Raw genomic sequence first — 22,331 nt, forward strand, 5'->3', positions numbered from 1 at the left:
CCAGCCTGGCTTTTTTATGTCTCGGGGTAAGAAGTGGGGTCTTCCTGGATATCCTACCATACAGTCCCTTTTCATTCAGACGCCGACGGATAGTACGGGTTGACACTGTTGTACCCTCGGACTGCAGGGCAGCTTGAACTTGTTAGGATGTTAGTCGAGGTTCTTTATCCACCGTCCGCACAATCTTGCATTGAAATCTCTCGTCAATTTTTCTTTTCCTTCCACATCTAGGGAGGTTAGCCACAGTACCATGGGCTTTAAACTTCTTGATGACACTGCGCACCGTAGACACAGGAGCTTTCAGGTCTTTGGAGATGGACTTGTAGCCTTGAGATTGCTCATGCTTCCTCACAATTTGGAGTCTCAAGTCCTCAGACAGTTCTTTGGTCTTCTTTCTTTTCTCCATGCTCAATGTGGTACACACAAGGACACAGGACAGAGGTTGAGTCAACTTTAATCCATGTCAACTGGCTACAAGTGTGATTTAGTTATTGCCAACACCTGTTAGGTGCCACAGGTAAGTTACAGGTGCTGTTAATTACACAAATTAGAGAAGCATCACATGCTTTTTCAAACAGTGCCGATACTTTTGTCCACCCCCTTTTTTAGGTTTGGTGTGGAACTATATCCAATTTGGCTTTATGACAATTTTTTTTTTCCATTGAAGACAAATTAAATGAAGATAATAATACCAAAGAAGTAGTAATTGCAATCATTTTCAGGAAGAAACTGAGTATTCTCTGACAGAACTGCAGGGGTGCCAATACTTTTGGCCAGCACTGTATATAGATATACACACACTGCATTGTATTATATATAATATATATATATTATATATATATATATATATATATATATATATATATATATATATATATATATATATATATATATATATATATATATATATATATATATATATATATACCTGCATATACATTGCATATATATATATATACCTATATGCAAACTTCAAGGCTACTGGAGAACTCCAATCCTTATCCCTTACCTCATGATGGACTGGCACAGGTCCTCCGCTCCAAACACTGTGTTCCCCAGCAATCTTATGACATTCTTCTTATTATTATTATCATTATTACTAATTAGGCTGGGACTCACAATTTAAAATTTCCTTTGTGCATGTGTTTGTACAGTGTGAAGAAACCGGAGAACCCAGAGGAAACCCACAAGCACGAGGAGAGCATACAAACTCCTTGCAGATGTCGTCCTTGGTGGGATTTGAACTCGGTACCTCAGCGCTGCAAAGCAACAGTGCTAACCACTGAGCCACCGTGCTGCCCATAGTTTATATCATGTGAGCACTGCCACTGATGAGCTGCAGTCTTTACAGTTCAGTCATAGGAAAGTGTGACGGCTGCAGACAATCATATGGGGCTGAATGTTTATCTCATAGCATTCATTTTGCTTTTTTTGTATTCACTAATATTGTTTTAACCTCTAATAAATGACCCTTACAGTCGCAGAGGCCACTGAAAAGTAAGGCGGGCAAAAGAAGACCCCATCATCACCCTCACCCATGTTTATATAGTCAAGCACAATGTAGCCTAATGGTTGTATTATACATTGGTTTACTACAAAAGGATGCATAGTAATGAAAATAAAATAATGCATAAAGGAAATAATGATGGAAGGAAGAACAAATTTCAAATTGTGGAATACACGCAAATCAATATAAGCAAATAGGTAATAAGTAATCAGAATATCACCTGAAAAATAGTTTGCCTCAAGTCTCCTACATTTCCTCGGCGGTCCACACTGATTTCAAGGGTACTGTGACTTACAGAAGTCACGGGATGTAGAGCACCATTATCCAAGCGGTAGCAAGATGACAAGTGGAGCCGCAGGATGATAGAATTGGCATTCCTGTCAGACTCTAATCTAAATGGACACAAAATAGTATCATTTACACTTATCACTTTGTGGACAAATTCATTAAAAGGGAATCTGTCAGAAGGTTTTTGCTATGTATTCTGAAGACAGCATGCTGCAACGGTTAACACAGACAATTCAGCAATGCCTGTCTTGTCAAGGTCAGATATTTGCTTATTTGCTATGTTTAAGTAGCAGAACCCTTATCATTGCAGGCCTACCAAGTAACGCACACAGCAACCCGCACGCCCCCTACTCTGTATAAAATCAGAAGGCACACAGCAGTATGCTATATGTTCAGATGAGTCCATTGTACCTGTATTACAGATTGTGCCAAGCAGATCTTTCTATGATCCTGTGTATGTGTCCACTGCTAAAAACAAAAGCCTGTATAAAACTAAAATCTTCCATCCTGATAGATTTGATTCTATCATGCGCGGTAAATAATCCAAGTAAGAGTAACCAAAAACAACTCAACTGAGGCGGACTCATTGACTTTAAGGGGATTGGTCCCTTTCTCAGCTATGACAAAGATGAGGGGATGGCTTGGCTAAAGAACTACCAGCCTTCTATAAATTTCATCAATAAAAGGGGAGGGAATCAATTTGGAAAGGGGGGTTCCTGAATGCTGGGAAGGGCGCTAAAATATCAACATTGCCTTCTTAAGTAAAGTATATTAGCAAGTTTAATCCTTTATTTATTGAAATGCGTTCAAGGGAACCTGTCAGGTGCAATATACCGTATTTTTCGGACTATAAGACGCACTTTCCCCCCCCAAATATTGGGGGAAAGTGGGGGGGGGTGTCTTATAGTCTGACTATGGCTGCGGGGAATGAGGGTGCTGCGGTGGAGCAGGTCATCGGTGGCATGAGCAGGCTGTAACAGCGCTTGCCGTGACCATGTGGGCCCGCTCATTTCATATGCGGGCCCATCCTCCCGCCCATTATCTCTCAATGCTGAAGCTGGAGCTGATAGGTGGGCGGAATGATGGGCGGGGGGGTGCGTGCGTAATTAACAGCCGGCCTGCATGATCACCCCTGGCAACTACAGCCTGGAGTGATCATGTGCGGCTATATTCACTGCCCCCCTCGCATCATCATCAGCGCGGGGGGCAGTGAATAAGTATACTCACCCGTCACCGTTGTCTCCAGCACCGCTCGTCCTCCTGTCTGCCAGCCCACTGATCTGTGTAGAGAGCGGTGAGCACAGCGATGATGTCACCCCTGTGCGCAGCGCTAGTCTCCACACAGGTCAGCTGACAGGCAGAAAGGAAGAGGAGCGATGCTGCAGACAACGGTGACAGCTCCACACTCCAGCGGCGCTGCTGCTGGCACTGACAGGAGAAGGAGCTATGCTGCATGGAGCAAGGAAAGGGGAGTATGAACGTTTATTTTTTTTGTGTGCCACAGGATACAGGCCATATAGCAGGATGGGGGTATATGGCAGGATGCGGCCATATACCAGGATGGATGGGGGTATATACCAGGATGGATGGGGGTATATACCAGGATGGATGGGGGTACATAGCAGGATGGATGGGGGTACATAGCAGGATGGATGGGGGTATATAGCAAAATGGATGGGGGTATATAGCAGGATAAGGGCATATACCAGGATGGCGCTATGTAGCAGGATAAGGGCTATACCATGATGGCGGTATATAGCAGGATGGGAATATATACCATGCATGATGGCGGTATATAGCAGTATGGGAATATATACCAAGATGAGGGACATATATACAAGGATGGGGATCATATACAAGGCAGGAGGATCATTACCAGGATAGGGTACCTTAGTAGAGAATTTGGGGACATTACCCTCATAAGTGTCAGCAGCAGATCCTCGCCCCCTAACAGTGTGTCATGAGCACATTTTTTGCTTAAAATTTTATTTTCCTATTTTCCTCCTCTAAAACCAGGGTGCGTCTTATGGTCCGGTGCGTCTTATAGTCCGAAAAATATGGTACACCCAGAACCATGAGCAGTTCTGGGTGTATATTGCTAATCCCTGCCTGACTGTTTCTGTATCTAGTAGCATAGATAAAGAGACCTTTAGAAAAAGTATTTCTAAAGATCCTTTATGATCTGCTAATGAGCGCAGGGAGTAGTCGCAAAGGCATTAGTTCCTGTGCTCATTCCACCCTTTAAGCATGTTAGCTGCCCACAGGGGTGTGCTAACATGCTATTCAATGCCCACTGCCTTAACCTCACTAGCGGTTATGCGCGTACCTGTGTACGCTGACACCGCTTCAGAACGCCGGGCTTAGGGTCAGTGCACATGATCAGAATGCCCTGGTACTTCCGGTCTTGTGCACTAGACCTCTGAAGACAGGACGCATACACCCAGCTTCATAGTGCGCATGACTGGAAGTGTGTGCATTCTGCTCAGCGGTGACAGTAAACACAGGTACGTGCGTCACCGCTGAAGACGTGAAGCAATGAGCATTGAATAGCATGTTAGCATGCCCACAGGGGTGCACTAACATGCTAAGAGGGTGAAGTGACAGCAGGAACTAACGCCCTTGTGACTAGTCCCCTCGCTCATTAGCATATCATAAAGGATCTTTAGAAATACTTTTTCTAAAGATCTCTTTATCTATGCTACTAGATACAGGGACAGTTAGGCAGGGATTAGAAATATACACCCAGAACTGCTCTTGGCTCTGGATGCATATTGCACATGACAGGTTCCCTTTAAACCAACTTTATCTAGCTGAAGAACTCTAATCTATTCATCTACAAATATGTCTGCACATAAATATGGATGAAGAGAGATTGTAACAGATACTCAATATGATACAAATGAAGTTAAATAGACATCTGGAAATGTGAACATGCCTTTTCTGCTGGAGCTCCTCGTTAGCGTGATCCATCTGGCACAGAAGGTGTTCGGGCACTCCATAACGAGCATTACCTTTAGCTAGAAAGAAATGCATTTTCTATGATCTATTACCAGGCTGATATACCCCCAAGTACCAGGTTATATAGGGTATTACCTTTCTGTGGTCTCCTCAGCTGGCTGCTACGGTAGAAGAGCATATACGCACTCTCTTTCCCCTGGAACTGTTTTTCAATGTCCTTTTCCTGGATGCCCTGTACCGACGAGTCATTGAAGTCGAACCAATGACTGGAACTTCTTTGTGGAGGGGTCATTTTTCCTGCATTATTTGGCTTACAACATTGTGGATCAGTGCCATTTACTGAATGTGCCAAGCCAACGAGAGAACCATCGGAGCTCAACTGAAAAACTGAAGCATGGCTCTGCAGGAACTGGAAGAGACAAAGCACTCAAAAAGCTGTAAAATTACAACATTTAACGCTACTAAATGGAACAGGTCTGGCCGAGTTTTTATTTTATAGGGACTCTACATTATTGTAGCCTTCAGTGGTAAATCTAGAATGATCTCAAAGAATTGGATGTCATATTAAAGCGACGCTCCACCCTGGCAGCGAAAAGTGACTATACACTCGTCAGGCATGGTGGTCACCCTACCTTCATTTACCTCCATCGCAGAAATCAGCATTTTGGGCCAACTGCATCCAAGATGACAATCTCCGGAAAGCACAGTTTGCATTTTTAAACAAACTGTACTGGGGAGACGAGTTTTCTCAAACCAGGAGACACCTCGACGCCTACCTATAATTCTAAATCAATGGTCTTAAAACCTTGGACGCTACTGAAACAAGAGAACAAGGATGTGCACTGTTCCTTAAGTACTGAGATATCTAAAGCACTGATAGCCACGCATGGAGCAGCAAAGGGTCATATCTGTATATATAATTGCTTTATTCTGTCTTGCTCCAAAATGACGTCATTACAGAGACAACCGTCGCCACACTGCGCGCGCTAAAGAGCCTGCGACCAACGGCTCAGCTAACTGGACAGCCTAAACTAAGGGCCGACAGGACGATGCCCGACACTTTTCCCCGCACCCACACGGAGCCCCGACTCCCCGGTGAATGCTGCACCCCCGAGAGCCCACACCGGCAACCCAGCCGACACATACTCGCCGCTCGCCTCCGCCCCCGCACACATTACCCCACTCGGCTCCACCCCCCCACATGTATACACTGAACACACACACACACAATAGTCTCCTGTCCCCAGCTATGCAGTCCCCAGCACTGACGTCCTCAGCACCATGGCCTCGATCGGGTCCACCCTTCCCGCACTCTGCCCACCGCATACATTACCCCGCTCGACTCCGCCCCCCGCATGTATACACTGAACACACACACACACACCTGGATAATCACCTGTCCCCAGCCAAGCAGTCCCTGGCACTGACTTCCTCAGTGCCATGACCCCGCTCGGCTCCACCCACCCCGCACTCTGCCCACATTACCCCGTAGGATGGGGGCACATGTCAGGATGGTGGCTTCACCATGATGGGGGCACATACCAGCATTGGGCCACATCACAGCATCAGCATATTTTTACTTAACTTTACACTGTTCATGGCCTCCTTTCATTACAAGCCATGGACATCATTAAACATTAGACTCTTCTAGTAAAACTGTTCCTTCTGTTGTTTGTCATTTTAAAACCAATAAACAATTATAAGAATACTAAATTAAACCTAACCATCCAGTCCATTCATTACCTTATTATTCAATCTGCTAACCTACATACACATTCTAGACTACCCGATACATTATAATCGGGCCACCTTCTAGTAACTGTATAACTATCATTACACTAAGGGGCACTTTGCACACGACATCGCAGGTGCGATGTCGGTGGGGTCAAATTGAAAGTGACGCACATCCAGCGTCGCAGGCGATATCGTAGTGTGTAAAGCCTTTTTGATACGATTAACGAGCACAAAATCGTCATAATCGTATCATCGGTGTAGCGTCGGTCATTTCCATAATTTGGAAATGACCGATGTTACGATGTTGTTCCTCGTTCCTGCGGCAGCACACATCGCTGTGTGTGAAGCCGCAGGAGCGAGGAACATCTCCTACCTGCATCCTGCGGCTCACGCCAGCTATGCGGAAGGAAGGAGGTGGGCGGGATGTTTACGTCCCGCTCATCTCCGCCCCTCCGCTTCTATTGGCCGCCTGCCGTGTGACATCGCTATGATGCCGCATGACCCGCCCCCTTAATAAGGAGGCGGGTCGGCGGCCAGAGCGACGTCGCAGGGCAGGTGAGTCCATGTGAAGCTGGCGTAGCAAAAATGTTCGCTACGCCAGCTATCACCATGATATCGCAGCTGCGACGGGGGTGGGGACTATCGCGCTCGGCATCGCAAGCATCGGCTTGCGATGTTGTAGTGTGCAAAGTGCCCCTTAGTTTTACAGCTACAGATTGATAAAAGTGAATGCAGTGAAAACTTCATATTCTTACATATTTGGTCACAATAAAACATGGATTATAATGATTATGTTGGACATTCGCTATATCACAGACAAGAAAAGAGCAAGAAACAGGCGAACACAATCCCAATTCCTATTACAAAGGTATTTATTACATAAGTTTATGCATATTGATCTTTAAGGAACAAGAGATGGAGGCACAGCAATAAAAGTCAATAAACAACAAAATTAAGCATACAATCACGCAGTACCTGCTGAATATCTGCCAAAGATCAACCAGCTATATTATAGATGGCATAGGCTTATTATATGTCACATCAGTACATATATGGCTGTGTAACCCAGTCCCACAGGGCAACCGTCCAAACAATAATCGACTATATTGGGCTCAATTTATTATTTATATACACACCATATATAGCCTACACAGACCACAGCAGTAATTTTAATAGCTGGGCATTATATGCATCTCTTTTTAGATTTACTGTATGTGCAACAGTTACCCTGTGTACTGGGGACACAAGAATCAGTATCCATTTAGTGGATGGGCTAAGAACACTCAAAATTTGATAAGAATACAGCAAGTGTTAATGCAAGCCCATGCCATTGATCATATACTCAGGCACAATGTTCCCAGTGCAGCACAGGGTGGCTGTCAGATAGGGTTAATAAGATTACCTCATTATCAAAGACAGCCAGCTATTTACAAAAAACGCCAATATAAGATATCTGACAACCTAGCAGTTAACTGGTTAAGGCAGGACAGGACAATTCCCAATATAAACAATTATTTATTTAATAAAAAATCAACACCACAGTGTAAGTAAACAAGTGATCACTAGATCATGTACATATTAAAATATTCCAGATGACAATGAAATATAAGCAAGCAGACACGATTCACAAACAACTTCGAGCATAGGACTTAACTTAGGCTGAAAATATAGCAGCATTCAACATCCAAACTTTGGAGTCTAACAGTCCATAAGGTCCAAGCATATATGTGCTGTTGCTCTTTCAGAAGTCCTTTCAATATAGGTGAATCGTCCACTTAGATGTCATATAATTATTTCTTCTTAGTTCCTCCGCCTCGACGCGTTTCCCCACACAGAGAGTGCGGTTCATCAGGAGGCTATGAGTTGAAATACATTTAATCAGCATCAAGATATCCAAGGATACACAGTTTTCAATACATTATCACAGTAGCATCAAAGATAGAAACAACAATGTATATAGTACTTGCCCAAAATGAAGGTTAGATGTACAGGTCCATGGCACCAGATAGACAGGATCAGCAATGGTACAGACAATGCTGTGTAGATGACCACCACTGTCCAAGTGATCGCCATGGAGCTGTACCACCATTAAGGTATATATATACCCCAAACATTATTCAGAACACCTGCGGGCACAGCAGGGCGGAGGCTACCGGATGTCCGGTGTACGCCCCCTGTATGACGTGCGCTTAATGCACGTGCCATACGGGGGCCCAAAAGGATCAAACACAATTGCCGTCCAGCGATACTAAAATCCGGCCGCCCATGCCCAGTATCGCAAGCTCATAGTGCCCGCGTCAGGACGGATGCCTGCTCGGGTCAGATAGCATGGACGGGAGGAATAGAGACTTCTGCGCATGCGCGCGGCCTCCATAGATACGGACAAAGCGTCCCAGGAGAGCCGCGTCACATGATCCAATGAGAAGATCCTCCGTACAAAGGCTTGTGCGCATGCGCGCGGCTTCCATAGAAACGATAGAAGCGTCCCAGGAACGCCGCGTCACATGAACCAATGAGAAGATCCTCCGTACAAAGGCTTGTGCGCATGCGCGCGGCTTCCATAGAAACGATAGAAGCGTCCCAGGAACGCCGCGTCACATGAACCAATAAGAAGATCCTCTGTACGCTTGCGCAATATCATAGACATAAGGCTTAGATATTTTTCACCCCCACCATTGAGAATAACTCAAAAAGGCGGGTACTTAGATTATTTTAATAAACATAGATATATATAATATATAGATACATCTTATATATTCCTAAGGCAAGCACTAACATAGATAATTATGATAATTAACCAATAATATAGAAACCCCTTATATTAATAAGTGGGCAAACTTCCAGAGTATAGTATAACTATACTCTGGAAGTTTGCCCACTTATTAATATAAGGGGTTTCTATATTATTGGTTAATTATCATAATTATCTATGTTAGTGCTTGCCTTAGGAATATATAAGATGTATCTATATACATGGTATTAGCCGTATATATATCTATGTAATCCATTTTGTTAATCTTTATGTAATTTACATTTGGCCGTATGTCTATTTGTATATTATGATCGGCCACTTGTACATCCTAATTGGTACCCTATACCTAATGTAATTATATTTAATATCTATATTGTATTCCTTACACCTTAAGGGCCTGGAGCGGTAGCTCTGAAAGATGTGGTGTTTATTAAAATAATCTAAGTACCGCCTTTTTGAGTTATTCTCAATGGTGGGGGTGAAAAATATCTAAGCCTTATGTCTATGATATTGCGCAAGCGTACAGAGGATCTTCTTATTGGTTCATGTGACGCGGCGTTCCTGGGACGCTTCTATCGTTTCTATGGAAGCCGCGCGCATGCGCACAAGCCTTTGTACGGAGGATCTTCTCATTGGTTCATGTGACGCGGCGTTCCTGGGACGCTTCTATCGTTTCTATGGAAGCCGCGCGCATGCGCACAAGCCTTTGTACGGAGGATCTTCTCATTGGATCATGTGACGCGGCTCTCCTGGGACGCTTTGTCCGTATCTATGGAGGCCGCGCGCATGCGCAGAAGTCTCTATTCCTCCCGTCCATGCTATCTGACCCGAGCAGGCATCCGTCCTGACGCGGGCACTATGAGCTTGCGATACTGGGCATGGGCGGCCGGATTTTAGTATCGCTGGACGGCAATTGTGTTTGATCCTTTTGGGCCCCCGTATGGCACGTGCATTAAGCGCACGTCATACAGGGGGCGTACACCGGACATCCGGTAGCCTCCGCCCTGCTGTGCCCGCAGGTGTTCTGAATAATGTTTGGGGTATATATATACCTTAATGGTGGTACAGCTCCATGGCGATCACTTGGACAGTGGTGGTCATCTACACAGCATTGTCTGTACCATTGCTGATCCTGTCTATCTGGTGCCATGGACCTGTACATCTAACCTTCATTTTGGGCAAGTACTATATACATTGTTGTTTCTATCTTTGATGCTACTGTGATAATGTATTGAAAACTGTGTATCCTTGGATATCTTGATGCTGATTAAATGTATTTAAACTCATAGCCTCCTGATGAACCGCACTCTCTGTGTGGGGAAACGCGTCGAGGCGGAGGAACTAAGAAGAAATAATTATATGACATCTAAGTGGACGATTCACCTATATTGAAAGGACTTCTGAAAGAGCAACAGCACATATATGCTTGGACCTTATGGACTGTTAGACTCCAAAGTTTGGATGTTGAATGCTGCTATATTTTCAGCCTAAGTTAAGTCCTATGCTCGAAGTTGTTTGTGAATCGTGTCTGCTTGCTTATATTTCATTGTCATCTGGAATATTTTAATATGTACATGATCTAGTGATCACTTGTTTACTTACACTGTGGTGTTGATTTTTTATTAAATAAATAATTGTTTATATTGGGAATATTTGGTGATATTTGTATAATTCTAATATTCCCGGGACGTATTTGATCGAAAGTAAAATTTTCTAGGACAGGACAATTACCTGATAAGCTGGGTGACAAGATGAACACAGGAACCAGCCCACAAGTGTAAATACAAGCCCATGCCATTAGATCATACAATCAGGCACTAATGTTCCCAATGCAGCACAGGGAGGCTGTCAGATAAGGTTAATGAGATTACCCCGTTATCAAAAGATAGCCTAGTGCATTCATATATTGAAAGCTAATTACAAGGAACGCCAACATAAGGCATCTGACAACCAGCCGGTTAGCTGATTAGGACAGAGCAGGACAATTACCTGATAAGCTGGGTGGCAGGATAAGCACAGGAACCAGCCCTATGGCCGTTTCGAAAAACCTTCGTCAGGGGGCGGTAACAGCATCAGAGAGCATGTGGTTTATAACCGCTAAAGCAGCCAATCGTGAGTGAGGAGCATGGTGACGTTCACGCAATCATGGATAAACAGGACGGAGAGCGGCGGCCGCGTCAGAGGCACGTGACAGAGTAATGACTCATAGTCACATGACCCTATAGACGCGACAGGCCGATCCACAGCCCGTCACCACGGCAACGCGAACGTACAGCAACTCACCCAGGATTGGGGGCCCCACATCACAAAGCATAATATGTTATTATCTATTAGCAGTGTGTGTGATTATAAATTTACAACCTGTGCTTTGTGATGTGGGGCCCCCAATCCTGGGTGAGTTGCTGTACGTTCGCGTTGCCGTGGTGACGGGCTGTGGATCGGCCTGTCGCGTCTATAGGGTCATGTGACTATGAGTCATTACTCTGTCACGTGCCTCTGACGCGGCCGCCGCTCTCCGTCCTGTTTATCCATGATCGCGTGAACGTCACCATGCTCCTCACTCACGATTGGCTGCTTTAGCTGTTATAAACCACATGCTCTCTGATGCTGTTACCGCCCCCTGACGAAGGTTTTTCGAAACGGCCATAGGGCTGGTTCCTGTGCTTATCCTGCCACCCAGCTTATCAGGTAATTGTCCTGCTCTGTCCTAATCAGCTAACCTGCTGGTTGTCAGATGCCTTATGTTGGCATTCCTTGTAATTAGCTTTCATTATATGAATGCACTAGGCTATCTTTTGATAACGGGGTAATCTCATTAACCTTATCTGACAGCCTCCCTGTGCTGCATTGGGAACATTAGTACCTGATTGTATGATCTAATGGCATGGGCTTGTATTTACACTTGTGGGCTGGTTCCTGTGTTCATCTTGTCACCCAGCTTATCAGGTAATTGTCCTGTCCTGCCTTAACCAGTTAACTGCTAGGTTGTCAGATATCTTAGGGTACCTTCTCACTTAGCGATGCAGCAGCGATCCGACCAGCGATCTGACCTGGTCAGGATCGCTGCTGCATCGCTACATGGTCGCTGGTGAGCTGTCAAACAGGCAGATCTCACCAGCGACCAGTGAACAGCCCCCAGCCAGCAGCGACGTGCAAGCGACGCTGCGCTTGCACGGAGCCGCCGTCTGGAAGCTGCGGAGACTGGTAACTAAGGTAAACATCGGGTATGGTTACCCGATGTTTGCATTAGTTACCAGCGCACACCGCTTAGCTGTGTGTGCAGAGAGCAGGGAGCCGCGCACACTGAGCGCTGGCTCCTTGCTCTCCTAGCTGCTGTACACATCGGGTTAATTAACCCGATGTGTAATGCAGCTACATGTGCAGAGAGCAAGGAGCCGCGCACACTGCTTAGCGCTGGCTCCTTGCTCTCCTAGCTGCTGTACACATCGGGTTAATTAACCCGATGTGTACAGCAGCTACATGTGCAGAGAGCCGGAGCCGGCAGCACAGGCAGCGTGAGAGCTGCGGAGGCTGGTAACTAAGGTAAATATCGGGTAACCACCTTGGTTACCCGATGTTTATCTTGGTTACAAGCTTACCTCAGCTGTCAGACGCCGGCTCCTGCTCCCTGCTCGCTTCATTTGTCGCTCTCTCGCTGTCACACACAGCTATCTGTGTGTCACAGCGGGAGAGCGGCTTTGAAGAAAACAAACCAGGGCTGTGTGTAACGAGCAGCGATCTCGCAGCAGGGGCCAGATCGCTGCTCAGTGTCACACACAGCGAGATCGCTAATGAGGTCACTGCTGCGTCACAAAAAGCGTGACTCAGCAGCGATCTCGGCAGCGAGCTCGCTGTGTGTGAAGCACCCCTTATATTGGCATTTTTTGTAAATAGCTGGCTGTCTTTGATAATGAGGTAATCTTATTAACCCTATCTGACAGCCACCCTGTGCTGCACTGGGAACATTGTGCCTGAGTATATGATCAATGGCATGGGCTTGCATTAACACTTGCTGTATCCTTATCAAATTTTGAGTGTTCTTAGCCCATCCGCTAAATGGATACTGATTCTTGTGTCCCCAGTACACAGGGTAACTGTTGCACATACAGTAAATCTAAAAAGAGATGCATATAATGCCCAGCTATTATTAAAATTACTGCTGTGGTCTGTGTAGGCTATATATGGTGTGTATATAAATAATAAATTGAGCCCAATATAGTCGATTATTGTTTGGACGGTTGCCCTGTGGGACTGGGTTACACAGCCATATATGTACTGATGTGACATATAATAAGCCTATGCCATCTATAATATAGCTGGTTGATCTTTGGCAGATATTCAGCAGGTACTGCGTGATTGTATGCTTAATTTTGTTGTTTATTGACTTTTATTGCTGTGCCTCCATCTCTTGTTCCTTAAAGATCAATATGCATAAACTTATGGAATAAATACCTTTGTAATAGGAATAGCTACAGATTGATGTAAGAGTCTAACCACCAATGGTCTCTGTCCCTATACCATGAGTGTCCAATGTTTGTACCTTACGGAGGACTCCATGCTGCTTCCTATACGCCTTATTCCAGGAAGATCCGGTGTGCTCCAGCAGCTTTTGACTCAGTTGATCCAAAGGAATCATATGATCAACTCCAGCCTACGGAAAACGAAGACACTACGTTCTGCTCTGGTTTTGTGGATTGGTTTACATAACATTTCCATCAGCATAAAAAAAAACCTTAGTAGCACAGATATAATCCTAATGAGCAGCTTGCTTGTAACATTCAGACTGACATAAAAACTACATAAAAACAAAAAACAACATAAAAACTAAATGGAAAATTAAGTGTCTCCTGTGGTTCTCTGACCCCTGCAACCAATCAGTAGCTGCAGCCTTTTAGTATTTTTGTCTGAACAGAATAAGCTTGTTTTTACGGCATTGTACAAATGACCTGGCAATACGATTCTTCAGAACAGTGTGATTACAAACTTGCTTGTATTACATTTTTTTTTAATATTTTAATGGTTTAAAAAATTCAGAAATTTGTATATAATTTGTTTTTCTTTGTTTTAAAAATGGCATTTTTATTGATTTTCTCAGATACCCGTTATTTGTTTTCCCAGGAAAAGAGCAGTGTCAGTGCTTATTTTTTGCATGGTAAGCCGGCATTTTTTTATTGATACCCTTTTGGGGTATATATGATGTTTTGAACATTTTATATTGCATTTTTGAAAGTTTGGTGGTGACTGAATAATGGTAATTCTGGAATTTTTTTTTCCTCTTTACAGTGTTATTTGTAATGTATAATTCAATTCTATCAGCAGAAAATGAAGATGACCTGGCTCTTCCAAGATAAAGTTAAAAATGAATTTTCTTTATTTGTGTATTTGATTAATATATTACATGCATGGTTCCATTTAGGCCCTCCTCATTATATAGAGGGGTAATGTGGCGTCTATATCAAATTTTGGCGGATATTTAAATAGCAACAATCTTAAATTTAAAATTTAAGTTTTTATATGCCAATGATAATAAATGTTTTTTTGACATTCAATTAGAAGGCAATATATCTTTGAACGTTGTTCACACTAAGACATAAAGCAAATTCTCCAGCGGTAATACTATTCTGATTGCTAACAGCTGTCAACTGAACATAGAAATTTATGTAAAAACTAAAAAAGAGAGCACACTACAGTGATATTTTATCATGAAATTAGGGAATTTAAGTGGAAGCAACAATGGTGATGTCTTCAAACAATTTACTGAAACAAAAGCCAACACAATAGTGGGTATACCCCTCCCAAAATGTCAGTCTCAATAACTTGAAATGTGGCCTAGAATATCAATTACAGCTTTACAACAACATCTCCTGCTGTTCAAAAGTGAAGTTATTATCTGCAGAGGCATAACATCCCCCTTTTCTTGAAGGGCAGCCCTAAGGCCATTGAGGTTCTGGGGTACCCTCAGGTTTTCTATGAGATTCAGGTCTGGAGAAAGTGCAGCAGCTCTATTTGAGGTTCCTCAGTCTCCAGCAGCCGTTCCCTAATGATGTGACCTCAATGAGCTGGAGCACAGTTGTCCATGAAGATGAAATTAGGCTTGTGCTGTTCATGATGCAAAGGCACAAGGACTGGATTAATTAGGTTATTCAAGTAGTAGGGGCTGTCACTGCACCACTCAAAGTGTAGGAGAGTTCTGTATTGATTAGATACACCAGCCCACACTCTATCACCAAAAGCTCATCTGGTGACAAGAGTGGCTGATGCATAGCACTTTTCTTGATGTCTGCAACATCATTGGTGGCTATCATTTCTGGTCAGCGTGGTCCCTCGTCCAGCAAGACAATGATGCCTGTGCCTAGTGGTGTGGTCAATACCCTTGCAGGTCATCTAGCACGCAGACCACGCTGATGCAAATGGTTTCTAACGGTCTGACATGACACTTGGGTGCCTCTCAACTAATTTGAATGTGCGTGTAGTTGTTAGGCCTTCATCGTCCAGTTCTGAAGGGCTTTGTTCACAATAAAGTTGTTAACAGCGTGGGATGTGGCCAAAAGATGCCCACTTCTATGCCTTTCTGTAACTTTTCCAGTCTCTCTGTATCCCTGTTGCAACCTGCTAGTGACACTCTAAGCTCAGTGGCCACTTCCGTCTGAGAACATCCCGCTTGAAGGCTCGCAATGGCGTAATACTATTGATCAATTGTTAGGTGTCGTATTGGTCTTATGATGTAAAAATGTGGACAGCAACAAGACCATTACCGAAAACATACTGCTAAAGCAATACTTGAGTGGTTTAACCCCTTCATAGTTTCATAGTTTTTAAGGTTGAAGGGAGACTCTAAGTCCATCTAGTTCAACCCGTAGCCTAACATGTTGATCCAGAGGAAGGCAAAAAAGACCCCAATGTGTCAAATAAGCTCCAATGGGGAAAAAAATTCCTTCCTGACTCCACATACGGCAATCAGACTAGTTCCCTGGATCAACACCCTGTCATAAAATCTAATATACATAACTGGTAATATTATATTTTTCAAGAAGAGCGTACAGGCTCTTCTTAAATGTTAGTAGTGAATCACTCATTACAACATCATGTGGCAGAGAGCTCCATAGTCTCACTGCTCGTACAGTAAAGAATCTTCGTCTATGATTATGATTAAACCTTCTTTCCTCAAGACGTAGCGGATGCCCCCGTGTTCCAGTCGTAGGCCTAGGTGTAGAGAGATCTTTGGAAAGGTCTCTGTATTGTCCCCTCATATGTTTATACATTGTGATTAGATCCCCCTAAGCCTTTGTTTTTCCAAACTAAATAACTCCAAGTTTAATAACCTGTCTTGGTGTTGCAGCCCACCCATTCCTCTAATAATCTTGGTCGCTCTTCTATCTACCTGTAAGATTATGCTATTTATAACCTTCTATACTTTTGCTATCAAGAAAAGCATCCATTCCTCTCTTAAATTCATTCAGTGAGTTGGCCATCACCACTTCCTCAGGAAGAGAGTTCCAGAGCCTCACTGCTCTTACCGTGAAGAACCCTCTTCTATGCTGATGTAGGAATTTTCTTTCCTCCAATCGAAGAGTATGCCCCCTTGTTCTTGTCATAGTCCTTGGTACAAACAGATCATGGGATAGATCTCTATATGGCCCTCTGATATATTTGTACATATTTATTAGGTCTCCCCTAAGTCTTAATTAGCTGGATCAGACTTAGAAAATAGAGACTAAACTTAAAATTTAACTTTTAATATATATGCGGATAAAAGTGAGCATAGGCTCACAGGTTAGAAACATAGGTGGCACAAATCCACCCAAAATAAAATTGGGCTAAAGATAGAGGGCCCAAAGTAGTGTGCCTCAGTAAGGTACCACAGTAGCAGATTCCAAACCTATAGTTACTGGTCCCACCTGAAGCAAAATCACACAAAGAACCAACAAACAGAACCCCATCCACATGGGAAAATGTATATCTGTGTGTATCAAAAAGAAAAACCTCCTAGACCGTTGTGAGCCGTATATTTCATAAATCCCACCCCAAGTGGGAACGGTCTTACCAGGTCCGGAGATTACACGGGCATAAAGGACAGGTTAGAGGTTCAGGCAGGGGGCTGTTTCAACAGCATATCCAGATCCCTCAGAGACCTCAACCACAACAGGCATATAGTCACCGTGCCCACTCCCAACGTTTCAAGAGCAGATCATCAGGGGAGTTCCAGTGGGGAAGTGCAGTCAAACGGTATCTTCACCGGATGACTATCAAAAAATGCCCAGGTCACTGTGGAAAAAAATACATAGAATGAGCCCTAGGGCCGTCAGTCAGGCCATATGTGTCTAGCCCATAGGTTCCCAACACTCACCGCATCGTGGCGTACAGATCGGACCCAAAGTTCATAAATGCCGCGCTTGGCGTCCACAGGACGCTCCATAAATAGCACGGCGCATGCGCAAATGGGTACGTCATCGGTGACGTTCACTCCCAGAATACTTCCGGGCCGGAAGTGACGCGGCATCGATCACCGTCGATGACGTTCACTCCCAGCATACCTTCAGACCGGAAGTGACTCATCATCAATCGCCGCGTCGCCACAAAAGCGTCACGGCTAATACCCGATGTGGCAACATCCGGGTATGTGGAACGCAAGCTAAATCCTATATTCAAAATGAAACAGGACGCACCCATAATGATATGGGCGCCCTGTATACTAGCCGCGGACCAATCAAACAATAGTGGGCACGTAGGTTCAAGTCCATGGGCATGCCGGTATACAAACATAGTGGCGATGGTCAGACTACACACAACAAACAATTAAAAAGGGTTGGCCAAAAGGTGGTCATGGAAACTGTCCAAATATTATGAGAGGAGGGGGGGGGGGGGAGGGGGGGAGGGGGGGGAGGGTTAGGGGGCTTAAATCCAAAGGATGGGGCTCACTAAAGTATAGAGGGGGGCAGTACACAAGATCATAGGATGGGGAGAACGCCCCATACATCCTCCAGGGTTCAATGATATACAACGCCAAGAGGAAGGGAGTTATCCGGAAGGGTGGGGGGGGGGGGGAGAGAAGGGGCATGTAGCAGAAGACCCCATACCTAGAGGGCTAATATCTTAGGAGGACAGTCATGGTCATGGTCAGGGTGGAAAGAAGAAAGCTAAAGTGCACACTCACCTCTGACCCTAACTGAAAAGGCCCTACCTATCATGTGGGGGTCGGCACCCTAGTAATCCCGCGCCTGCGGTGCCCCCACTCGGGCGTCGGCTATCCCTCCTTCAAACCACCCTACTACTAGGGTGCTCCTAAGAAAGGTATGAAAGACAGGGATTCATTCAATCCTCCTGGTGTCATTGTGTCCAAGCTGTAAATCCAGAAACACTCTTTCTGAAGGATGATCCTATCCCAGTTGCCACCCCTGCGGGGGGGGGGGAATGAGGTCGATGCCCATTACTCTGAAACTTCCCAGGTCACCGTTGTGACAGGTATTAAAGTGTCTCGCCACAGGTGTGTCGTTCTTCTTAAGGATGTCACCCTTATGCTCTCCCACTCTGCGTCTCAGTTCCCTGATCGTCTTGCCCACATACATTTTGCCACATCCACAGGTCACCTTGTATACTACCCCTTTCGATTTACATGTTATTAACGACCGAAGGGAGTATACCCTGGTGCCACTAGAGTTCTTAAAGTCCTTCCCTTCCTCTATAAAATTGCAGTTTATGCAGTCATGGCATTTGAAACAGCCTTTTGTTCCAATTGCTGTCCTCACTGGTCTATTTTCCTCAAAGTGACTGTGCACCAGTCTATCACCTAGAGATTTTGATTTTCTAAAGGTGATTGACGGGTAACTGAGGAGAAGCTTATTGATTGTGGGATCCATGTGCAATATAGACCAATGTTTGCTTAATGTCTGTCTCAGGTCAGTTGCACCATTATTAAACGTTGTAATGAATCTCAGGACATCGGAGTTGTCATTATTCCTATGGTTGGGGTTTAATAGGCTACTGCGATCCAGCTCACATGTGGACTTGTATGCCCTTGCAATCACCCCCTCCGGGTAGCCCCTCTCTCTCAAACGTCCCATAAACCCCACCCATAGGAATAATGACCACTCCGACGTCCTGAGATTTATTACAACGTTTAATAATGGTGCAACTGACCTGAGACAGACATTAAGCAAACATTGGTCTATATTGCACATGGATCCCACAATCAATAAGCTTCTCCTCAGTTACCCATCAATCACCTTTAGAAAATCAAAATCTCTAGGTGATAGACTAGTGCACAGTCACTTTGAGGAAAATAGACCAGTGAGGACAGCAATTGGAACAAAAGGCTGTTTCAAATGCCATGACTGCATAAACTGCAATTTTATAGAGGAAGGGAAGGACTTTAAGAACTCTAGTGGCACCAGGGTATACTCCCTTCGGTCGTTAATAACATGTAAATCGAAAGGGGTAGTATACAAGGTGACCTGTGGATGTGGCAAAATGTATGTGGGCAAGACGATCAGGGAACTGAGACGCAGAGTGGGGGAGCATAAGGGTGACATCCTTAAGAAGAACGACACACCTGTGGCGAGACACTTTAATACCTGTCACAACGGTGACCTGGGAAGTTTCAGAGTAATGGGCATCGACCTCATTCCCCCCCCCCCCCGCAGGGGTGGCAACTGGGATAGGATCATCCTTCAGAAAGAGTGTTTCTGGATTTACAGCTTGGACACAATGACACTAGGAGGATTGAATGAATCCCTGTCTTTCATACCTTTCTTAGGAGCACCCTAGTAGTAGGGTGGTTTGAAGGAGGGATAGCCGACGCCCGAGTGGGGGCACCGCAGGCGGGGGATTACTAGGGTGCCGACCCCCACATGATAGGTAGGGCCTTTTCAGTTAGGGTCAGAGGTGAGTGTGCACTTTAGCTTTTTTCTTTCCACCCTGACCATGACCATGACTGTCCTCCTAAGATATTAGCCCTCTAGGTATGGGGTCTTCTGCTACATGCCCCTTCTCCCCCCCCCCCCCCCTTCCGGATAACTCCCTTCCTCTTGGCGTTGTATATCATTGAACCCTGGAGGATGTATGGGGCGTTCTCCCCATCCTATGATCTTGTGTACTGGCCCCCCTCTATACTTTAGTGAGCCCCATCCTTTGGATTTAAGCCCCCTCCCCTCCCCCCTCCTCTCATAATATTTGGACACTTTCCATGACCACCTTTGGCCAACCCTTTTTAATTATCTGTTGTGTGTAGTCTGACCATCGCCACTATGTTTGTATACCGGCACGCCCATGGACTTGAACCTACGTGCCCACTATTGTTTGATTGGTCCGCGGCTAGTATACAGGGCGCCCATATCATTATAGGTGCGTCCTGTTTCATTTTGAATATAGGATTTAGCTTGTGTTCCACATACCCGGATGTTGCCACATCGGGTATTAGCCGTGACGCTTTTGTGGCGACGCGGCGATTGATGATGAGTCACTTCCGGTCTGAAGGTATGCTGGGAGTGAACGTCATCGACGGTGATCGATGCCGCGTCACTTCCGGCCCGGAAGTATTCTGGGAGTGAACGTCACCGATGACGTACCCATTTGCGCATGCGCCGTGCTATTTATGGAGCGTCCTGTGGACGCCAAGCGCGGCATTTATGAACTTTGGGTCCGATCTGTACGCCACGATGCGGTGAGTGTTGGGAACCTATGGGCTAGACACATATGGCCTGACTGACGGCCCTAGGGCTCATTCTATGTATTTTTTTCCACAGTGACCTGGGCATTTTTTGATAGTCATCCGGTGAAGATACCGTTTGACTGCACTTCCCCACTGGAACTCCCCTGATGATCTGCTCTTGAAACGTTGGGAGTGGGCACGGTGACTATATGCCTGTTGTGGTTGAGGTCTCTGAGGGATCTGGATATGCTGTTGAAACAGCCCCCTGCCTGAACCTCTAACCTGTCCTTTATGCCCGTGTAATCTCCGGACCTGGTAAGACCGTTCCCACTTGGGGTGGGATTTATGAAATATACGGCTCACAACGGTCTAGGAGGTTTTTCTTTTTGATACACACAGATATACATTTTCCCATGTGGATGGGGTTCTGTTTGTTGGTTCTTTGTGTGATTTTGCTTCAGGTGGGACCAGTAACTATAGGTTTGGAATCTGCTACTGTGGTACCTTACTGAGGCACACTACTTTGGGCCCTCTATCTTTAGCCCAATTTTATTTTGGGTGGATTTGTGCCACCTATGTTTCTAACCTGTGAGCCTATGCTCACTTTTATCCGCATATATATTAAAAGTTAAATTTTAAGTTTAGTCTCTATTTTCTAAGTCTGATCCAGCTAATTAGGTCAATTACTGTGGATCTATTGATTTGGTATACTGCTACTTACCCTCCCCTAAGTCTTCTCTTTTCTAGAGTAAATAGACCTAATTTTGATAACCTTTCCATGTATTGTAATGCACCCACTCCATTTATTATTTTAGTAGCCCGCCTCTGAACCCTTTCAAGTTCAGTAATGTCTTCCTTGAACACCGGCGCCCAAAACTGCACACAATACTCCAAGTGTGGTCTGACGAGTGATTTGTACAGAGGAAGAATGATGTTTTCATCTCGTGCCCCCAGACCTCTTCTAATGCATCCCATCACCCTATTTGCTTTGGTGGCTGCTGCCTGTCACTGGGCACTCCAATTTAGATTCTTATTGACTAAGATGCCTAAGTCTTTTTCCATGTCTGATTTCCCCAGCGGTTTCCCATTTAGTAAGTAATCGTAGCATCTGTTTCTCCTTCCCATCTGCATAACCTTACACTTATCTGTGTTAAACCTCATTTGACATTTTTCAGCCCAATTCTCCAATTTACTCAAATCCATCTGTAGTTGCAAACTGTCCTCCTTTGTGTTAACTACCTTACATAGTTTTGTATCATCTGCAAATACTGATATTTTACTCTGTAAACCATCCACCAGATCATTAATAAATATATTAAATAGTAGGGGGCCCAATACAGACCCCTGTGGCACCCCACTAGTAACCCTGGCCCAATCTGAGTATGCGCCATTAATAACCACTCTTTGTTTTCTACCACTAAGCCAGCTACCTACCCATCTACACA

General features: G+C 44.8%; 1 protein-coding gene across 1 annotated transcript in view; it reads right to left on the minus strand.

Annotated features, from left to right (window-relative positions):
• Positions 1 to 22,331, minus strand: part of USP40 (ubiquitin specific peptidase 40) — a 145,137-nt gene that overhangs the window by 76,786 nt on the left and 46,020 nt on the right. Inside the window, exons 10-13 of the mRNA XM_075317462.1 lie at positions 13,780 to 13,890; positions 4,889 to 5,162; positions 4,731 to 4,812; positions 1,728 to 1,899 (exon numbers count right to left, since the gene is read on the minus strand). Coding sequence (XP_075173577.1) covers positions 1,728 to 1,899; positions 4,731 to 4,812; positions 4,889 to 5,162; positions 13,780 to 13,890 — 639 coding nt within the window. The remainder of the gene's footprint in view (positions 1 to 1,727; positions 1,900 to 4,730; positions 4,813 to 4,888; positions 5,163 to 13,779; positions 13,891 to 22,331) is intronic.

The sequence above is a fragment of the Anomaloglossus baeobatrachus genome, chromosome 7 (genome assembly GCF_048569485.1).
Source record: "Anomaloglossus baeobatrachus isolate aAnoBae1 chromosome 7, aAnoBae1.hap1, whole genome shotgun sequence".
In the NCBI taxonomy this organism is placed as follows: domain Eukaryota; kingdom Metazoa; phylum Chordata; class Amphibia; order Anura; family Aromobatidae; genus Anomaloglossus; species Anomaloglossus baeobatrachus.